The 8,436-nt window shown below is 37.1% G+C and overlaps 1 protein-coding gene across 1 annotated transcript in view; it reads right to left on the reverse strand.

Annotated features, from left to right (window-relative positions):
* LOC138040635 (uncharacterized) overlaps positions 1 to 4,681 on the reverse strand; it is a 29,367-nt gene extending 24,686 nt beyond the window's left edge. The window contains exon 1 of the mRNA XM_068886324.1: positions 4,015 to 4,681. Within this exon, the coding sequence (XP_068742425.1) occupies positions 4,015 to 4,620 (606 nt within the window). The 5' untranslated portion in view covers positions 4,621 to 4,681. The remainder of the gene's footprint in view (positions 1 to 4,014) is intronic.
* Between the last annotated feature and the right edge of the window lie 3,755 nt (positions 4,682 to 8,436).

Here is an 8,436-nt window from a genome sequence, read left to right on the forward strand (position 1 = left end):
TACTGGGCTGCTTGTGTTCCTGAAATCCAACACGCGACGGGAAAGTTAATTGATCAATTGAAATCACGTTCGAGGTTTCGCTTTGCTTACCATAGTAAAAGGAAGATTGTCCATTTTGGTTAAAAGCTGAGTTAACTGTACTTCTGATTATTTATGCACAGAGTGATGGCAATGTACCGCTTGCAATCATATATTTTGCCTGCCATCAACTTCCTTTGCCCAGATATCCCATCGCTCCTGGGTTCGCACAGTGAAGACCTCGGCTCGCTGTGAGCGTTTTCCCATCACCCCAACTGACATTTCATAAGAGCCAAGGCCCTTAGATCTGGCAAATTCGTTCAAGTTCATCGCTTTGGTTAAATACCTGGGAAGCTTGTAATGAAAAGTAAATGAAGACATGTATTAGACATGTAGTATCTCCGGCGGTATTGCCAATTTGGACTTTTCTTTGTGGATAGGCTCATTTTGGCCTTTCAGATAAGCCCATAGAAGTATATTTACACCATTTCACTTGAGACAAAGAGGAAGATAAATTAAGTTGACGTCTCATCGAATGTTCATTATTTTTAATTTAAAGACGGACGAATAAGGTTACGTTAGTTTCAGGTAAATTAGTCAGTTATTGTTAATTTTGACTGAGTTATTGATCAGTAATCATTAATGATCGTTAATCGACCCAAAGAGTAATGGCAAAACGAAAATAGGAAGTCTCGGAACCCTTCTGAAACCCACCCTTCCAGGCAAGGGTGTTTTCATGTAGACTATAAAAAAAATGTTAAAGAATTAAGATTTTAGAATCTTTTTTTGTGGACACTGCATGAAGTTTACAAAGGCATTACAGAGAACAATTGAAGACTCAACGGTATTTTTTTAAACATTCGCAATTGAGCCATTTCCCCTTGCAAAGACTCTGCACACTTGTAAGGGAAACTTATTGTGTGCTCTTTTCACTAACGCTAACAGATATTTAAGTTCCTACCATTCAAAAGAATTCATTGATGACATCTGTTATTGCAATTGTTTAAGCTTACGAATAACTTCAGTGTCAATTCATTGACGACCTCTGTTATTGCGATTGTTTAAGCTTACGAATAACTGCAGTGTCAATTTTAAGTAAGAAAAATAATCTAAGATTTGTTTGCGCGCTTCGGTTTGCTTTCGTTCATAGTAGATGACTGTTTTCTACTGAAAACGTGATTGTTACTCTCCTGAATTAGAAGGGACTCTCGTCAAATTCACCAAGACGTATTATTTTTGTTTTAATTTTTTCCCTATTTCCTGCACAAGTTTCACGAAGGTTTAGTCCGTTGTATTCATGTATGTAGCGTCTTCATACAAAGGCCAAAACGTTGGCAATATTCCGAAAATTCCCGCTCTAACGAACAATGTTTGGTTCATACACTTCACGTAAAAGGAACAAGAAGATCTTTCAGATCTTATAACCGCGCTTTGGAAATTTATCTGTTTTCTTACCACTGTAGTCGCAACGTAGTACACATTCCAAAGCAGTCCTTGCTGATTCACTGATGACTATAGACACAAAATCACCTGATCAATCTGTAGCACAACAACTGACAACAACGGCTGCACACGAAGTTATTGCACCATCACTTAAAACTGAGGTGAAATCTCCGATTGTACCATCAGTCGTAGCCGTTGTTAAATATCCGATGACGTAATGGTCTTAATTAATCTGGAACGTTCATCGGGATATGTATTGGTACGAACGATACGATGACAACACTATTGACAACTTACAGCTTTCTTTGTTGAAAGTCACGATTAAATTTACTTGTTTTTTTACACGAGTAAAGGGCTAGCGAAGTATTCACACGAGTGACATAATTCAAGAATTACGTTATCCACTGCTATCTTTAGTACGGTGGTTATTTCCCTACCAATGAAAATTGCAACGCCGACACTTTCCATGGATGACGTACAGCCTTTTTATGCATTCAATACTCGCTTCGAATCAAGCACTTCAATAACACAAAAAGGAAATATGTTTTTTTCTAGATAAAGAGTGGAATATTCATAACATTTTAAGTACTTTAACGTTTTAACAGCTTTTGGCGAATAAACATCATAAGTTGCGTGTTTGAATATGGCCGAGTGGAAGTTTGGTTCAGCTCTCCGACAAAACGAAAAAAGACAAAAAACGTGCAGAGAACCGCGCTCGGCCCATGGCCGCGCGGTTAAAAAACTCACCTCTCTCTTTGTAAATGTAATCAAAGGACGGTTCACTTCAAATCAGAGGTCAGTACAGGTGACTGCGTCAGGAGCACGTGGATACTGGCCGATAAAACGCCAAGGTTGTCATGGTCAGGGTTGTCTGTCGGAAAACGCGACAAAAGCTGACGTAGTGTCTTATCTTATTTGTTCAAAGCGATCTATTCCATGCCTTTAATCGATCCATATGAAGTCCATGTCCTGTCAAAAGCTAACCGCAGTCGTTCGAAAACAATACCTACATTTTCAAAACAATGAAATTGCCGAAAATTCATCACGCAAAACAAAATGGTTCACGAATCACGTTTAATTCAAATCTTCATTCACGGGTCACGTATAATTAAAAAAATTTCTTTCACGTGGACATGATCTTACCATCTTTTATCACGAATCACGAATAAATAAAATTATAAATCACGACTCACGGGAAAAAAACGCCCCATCACGCTTCACGTAAAAAGTATAGGGCACCCTCATCGCAATGAGCAACGTGGCTTTGCAGCGCTCATGTGATTGAAACGAACAAAATGGCTTATTCTCAAATGACAGAAGCGCATATTGTTCATTCATACTAAATTCAATAACTGACATGTAAATCCTATTACCCCTCTTTGTTGACAGAAGATTCATTACTGACTAAACCACAACTTAATTGGATTCAGAAATCGAGTTCTTCCAGTTCAGACTCACTTGCGTCTCGTCGTGCGGTGATGATGACAGGAGTTTTCGAAACCAATCACAATCGAGGAAATTGTATTTTTTATGATTAGGTGAAAATTGCGAGAACATAATTAAAATTCGCATGTCGATCAGAAAATAATCTGATGAGTACATCGGTCTGTGGATGCTGGAAGAAATCGCCGTACCAAGATAGTCAAGATGTGCAGGAATTGAAAAAAAAGCAATTTCGAATATTTTTTCGTGCAGATGTTTAAAGTGACTCTGTACATACCTCAAAAATCATTTTCCTCAGTTAACTATTTTCTGTCAATTTTTTTTAAATATATTTTTTTTACAGTTAAAGAGAAATTTTTGTTTAAATCAAGCGGTGTCTGTTAATATTGAGCTGAGTTTTTAAATTCTCAGTCGACTTGAGATCATACCTGCAACGGGTTAGCATATTGAATAGCAAATTAACAGGGCAACTTAGGCCTTAAGCTAAGTTTTTCAGAGCTGCTTTGTTTCAGTCGATCTATAATAAATTCAGCCGTTGTGCTCCTCGGATCTGAGTTTCCACCATGCATATATCACTACGATCAATATTTTATAACAGCTCATCATCTATTGTTCATCACTGTACATACAAGTTACCCACAAAATATTTGTCACCCACACAACGCATCCTTCACTTATAATTCTTTCTCTGGTGATGCTATTAATCGACGAAAGTTTGCAATTAAAAAAAAAAAACTGAGTATCGCAGTCTTGGGCCGCCTTTCATTTAACAGATTTGACCGGCCAGACCGGGCATTTGGGTGGACTAACTCTACAACGTTTCAAATTAACAAACCTGGGATATGATATATACTCCTCTTGAAGGTTGTGATCAGAGGGATTATCATGCAAGTGTTCCTTCAATTTGTTGCATTTACTTTGCGAAATAGAACTGGCCGGCCAGTTCTCACAAAAGGGAAGCTCCCTTAGGCGACATTTGACACCAGCAGGCTGTTTTTCGTTAAAGCCCGAGCCCTGCCTTTAAGAAGTTGCGATCATATAGAAGGTTAGCATTTGTTTCATTCCAAGGCAAATGTCTTATTGATGTATTACACAAATGTGATCACTTACCAATGCCCAGACACATATTCCCGCCACAATAGACAGCAAAACTGTTAACACAACGATCGGCCAAGAGCTGCGAACAGCGGCGCTCCAGTCAATTCCTCTGCTGATGGAGTCTTGTCTTCTTATAAGAACGATGCCGGGAGACTCAAAAAGTTTGAGATAGGGAAGATACTCTTTGTATTCCTTATCATTGTCGCTTTGCACAGGAAATATAAGGTGAACTTCATCCTTCATGATGGCTTTGTGCAACTCTGACTTATCATGCACAGGATGGTGTTGATAACTAACAACTGTTACCTTCTGTTCGAGTGCGGCGCAGCATATGTTAAGAGCAAGGTTCAAAATGTAGGGCAAAATGCCATCTATTTGATAAACAGTTGTATTGCTTTTGCTAGTTTGACGGTCACTTGAATTTGGATTCCGCGTCACAAACGGCGGCATTAACATCCACGATGCGTTGAGGCGTTTCGGGAAAGCAGGAATAATCTGCGGAGGTTTAAACTTCTCTTCAGTAATTTCACTCAAAAGTTGGACCGCGGACCGTGGACCTTCTTTTGACATGCTAACAACGGCGAAAGTTAACACTACAACCCAAGTTGATACCAACATTCTGCGCCGCTTAGAAGCGAGCTTCAGTCAGCTCGTGAAGTTCTCTTTCAATGCTTAAGTTATTCTCAATCATTATGTAGTTTCTAATATATAGTATGAACAAGCAAATAAAATTTGACAGTTGACATAGCTAACCTTCAGACCACTCGACATCTTCATTTTCTACATCAACTATTAATCATTTTGGTTACACTTTAATTTAGCGATTTTTCAAAATATCGCTAAATTAAAGTGACTGCAATGGGAAATTCCGCCATCTGGTCCGTTTCACACGATCACGCTATTTTATCGTCGATTCTGACGTGTATCGGATGTCTACTGAATACATTTCAGCGTCACAAGTGAAATGGATTCTTCGCTCGCATTAAATCTCGCTTTCCCATGTGGACTACGCGGTTTCCACGTTTATAAATAGCTGTGAAATCCTTTCTAAATGAAAAGCTTGACACAATTCACGAGGAAAATAATCCGCACGACCGGTACGCAGTTGCTGCAATAAGAGAAACTTTTAGTCGGCTTACACCAGGCTTAGTTCAGGGGCACCCAACGTCAATTTTCGGAAAATATCTGTTCGGAAGACGATTTGAGATTTAGAATTTTCGGAACAATTGTTGTAAAATTTCTTGCTTGCCGGCCTGTCCTAGGATTTTCGACATCTGAAAACTGGTATAATTTCCCAATTTAAACGGATTTTTACCCTAAAAAGGTCACCTAGAATTGTCGGGAGCCTTTTTTCTGGCTGAAATTTTCGAAAAGGTTAATTTTGATCCGTAGAATTTTCGGATCACTAGACTTTCAGCTAGGAGATCCGAACAGATAAAAAAATTTAGGGGATCAAAATGTGCCTATATCTACCGTTTAAATACTAAAATACGTTTAACAAGGCTATGTTTAAGTTGTTTTGAACTATATTCTCGTTGGGTGCCCCTGTTAGTTGGACACTTACCACGGGAAATCTGAAGGTTTACAAGATTTATCATTCTACATGGTGCTACTGTGAAAGTAAAGGTTAGTAACACGAAATATCGGAGATCCCCACTCATTCAAGGCGGACTAGAAATTCCAATTGAAGTTGAAGTGCACATGGAAGATTCCGCTGAAAACCAGCAAGCGCTGAGAAAATCATTATTTCACACTAAGAGCCGAAAATTACTATGAGCCAGTTAATGGAAAGTACGTAGATGCTCATGGGCACCCAACGTCAATTTTCGGAAAATATCTGTACGGAAGACAATTTGAGATCTAGAATTTTCGGAACATTTGTTGTCAAATTTCTTGCTTGCCTGCCTCTCCTAGGATTTTCGAACACCTGAAAAATGGTACAATTGCCCATTTTTAACGGATTTTTACCCTCAAAAGGTCACCTAGAATTTTCGGGAACCTTTTTTCTGGGCTGAAATTTTTGAAAAGGTAAGTTTTGTTTTCTATATTTTTCGGATCACTAGACTTTAAGCTAGGAAATCCGAACAGATGAAAACTTTTTAGGGGATAAAAATATGCCTATATCTACCGTTTAAGAGCTAAAATACGTTGAACAATGCTATGTTTAAGTGGTTTTGAACTATATTCTCGTTGAGTGCCCCTGGATGCTACCCCAGATATTCTGAAAGCTTTGTATTCTGAAGACGAATTAACAGATTTTGAGGACGAAGGAGAAGAAGAGGTGGACACGAATACGGCAGACCTGGATAGTGTTGTTTTGGAGACTGGCAGCGAAGATGTTCCTTTGGGATCAACTGGCGTCATTACGATAGATTAGCCCTTTTCTTGACATTTTTCTAAGTACAGTGAAAATATCCTTATTCCAGTTTGGTTTTTCAACTTCATCGACTAGGCAACAGACACCACACGAGCCCGAATAATACTACTGCTACTACTACTACTACTACTACTACTACTACTACTACTACTACTACTACTACTACTACTACTACTACTACTACTACTACTACTACTACTACTACTACTAATAATAATAATAATATTAATAATAATTATAATAATAATAATTTACATTTCTAAAGCACTAAAATTATAAAAATATTCTAAAGTGCTTTACAAAATTTTATATAAAAATATCAAAACTATTAAACGATTAAATTTAAAAAATATTAAAATGTTAAAACTATTTAAAATGTTAAGGGCAAAGGCGCGATCACCAAAGGTCTTAAAATTAGTTCTTTATTATTATTATTATTATTATTATTATTATTATTATTATTATTATTATTACTATTATTATTATCACCTTACATGTTTTGAAAGCACAAACACCACTACCCCCACAAACACACACACACCCACGCACACACACACAAACACGGAATATGTTTACATAATAGAGAAAAATTAAATAAAACAAATATAAAAAAAAAGGAGGAGGTGCTCTTGCTTTGAGAGGAGCGACCAATTATTATACTCTGCAAGATCGAAATTACCTGTACAGTTGGAGAACAAGGTGCTGGATTCTGTATTTATTTATTTATTTTTAAAGAAATGGCGGTTCCCATTTCTTTCGCATTGTTGTCTTCCTTCTCTACTTTATGAATATATTGTAGATGCCGTAAGTATTCTTCGAAAATTGGCTTTTGTTCTTTAAATATTTAGAGGTATCTGGCCTCAGTCCCAAGCAAGTATCTACCTGAAAAGCATATTCTTTACCAACAATTTTACAGGCCTGCATCCATGAAAAAACATGATTCCAAAAACAACAGCTTTTGCTACATTCCCAAAATAAATGAAAGAGACTTTCTTTACCACATTGACAGAAGGTGCATTTCTCGTTATCTATACGTCCTATTTTCTTAAGAAAACTATTAGTTGAAAGTCGTCGATGTAGGAATTTAAAATTAAAAACTATGAGTTTTGAACTCTTGGTACATGTAAAGGCCAAGACATAGGCTGCTTTCCAGTTGACTTTGTGACCGGGTTCCAGATTAATTTCTTTGTGCCATTTTTCTTGACTTAGAGTTGGTAGCTCACTTTTTATTGATACTAACGTCTTGTAAATCAATCTAGAGGGTTTTGAGTTTTTTAGAAATTTTGAAAGGAAGCTCTCATAACTAGCATTAGTCCTTTCACTTTGCCTACGGAGAGAATTAGTTGCCGAAATTATTCCGTAATAACTTAAGGGAGGAACTTGAAGGTTATATTTGTCTTGAAAAGCAGTCAAAGATAAAAACTCAAAGGAATCATTTAGGATGTGCTTAACTTCGATTATACCTTTAAGGGACCAGTCTTTGAAAAAAAACTGGTCTATTTCCAATTTTTATGTGTGAGTTATACCATAGAAGTGAAGATAAAAACTGTGCTTCGGATGTCAAGTTTTCGGTGAAGGAGGCTTCACACCAAATTTCAAGAATTTCTTTGATGAAAGGGTCTCAGACCTCAATGAAACAGCACGCGTCCTTCCTAGTAAGGTTTCCTAAAAATATCGTCTTTCCTCCATGTGACTGAAGTTCTAAATCAAAAAGAGACTTCCAGCTACTACTATTTTCAGGATCAAGATATTTTTTAATCCAAGATGATTTAAGAGATTTATTAAAAGACTCTATATCAATCATTTTAAGTCCTCCTTCAGAAAAATCGTTTATCATAACATTTCTTTTTATTTTATCCCCTTTTCCGTCCCATAAAAATTTATAAAAGAGCACGTTTATCTCTTTAATTGCTTTATGGTCTGTTTGAAGTGGCGCAAGTATATACACCAATTGTGATACCGCAAGACTTTTAATGCCTGTAATTTTCCCAAGCAGACTAAGTCTACGAAATTTCCAACAACTTAACATCGCTTTCACTTTTTCCACTTTATCTATG

Source organism: Montipora capricornis, chromosome 3, assembly GCF_036669925.1.
Source record: "Montipora capricornis isolate CH-2021 chromosome 3, ASM3666992v2, whole genome shotgun sequence".
Classification (NCBI taxonomy): Eukaryota; Metazoa; Cnidaria; class Anthozoa; order Scleractinia; family Acroporidae; genus Montipora; species Montipora capricornis.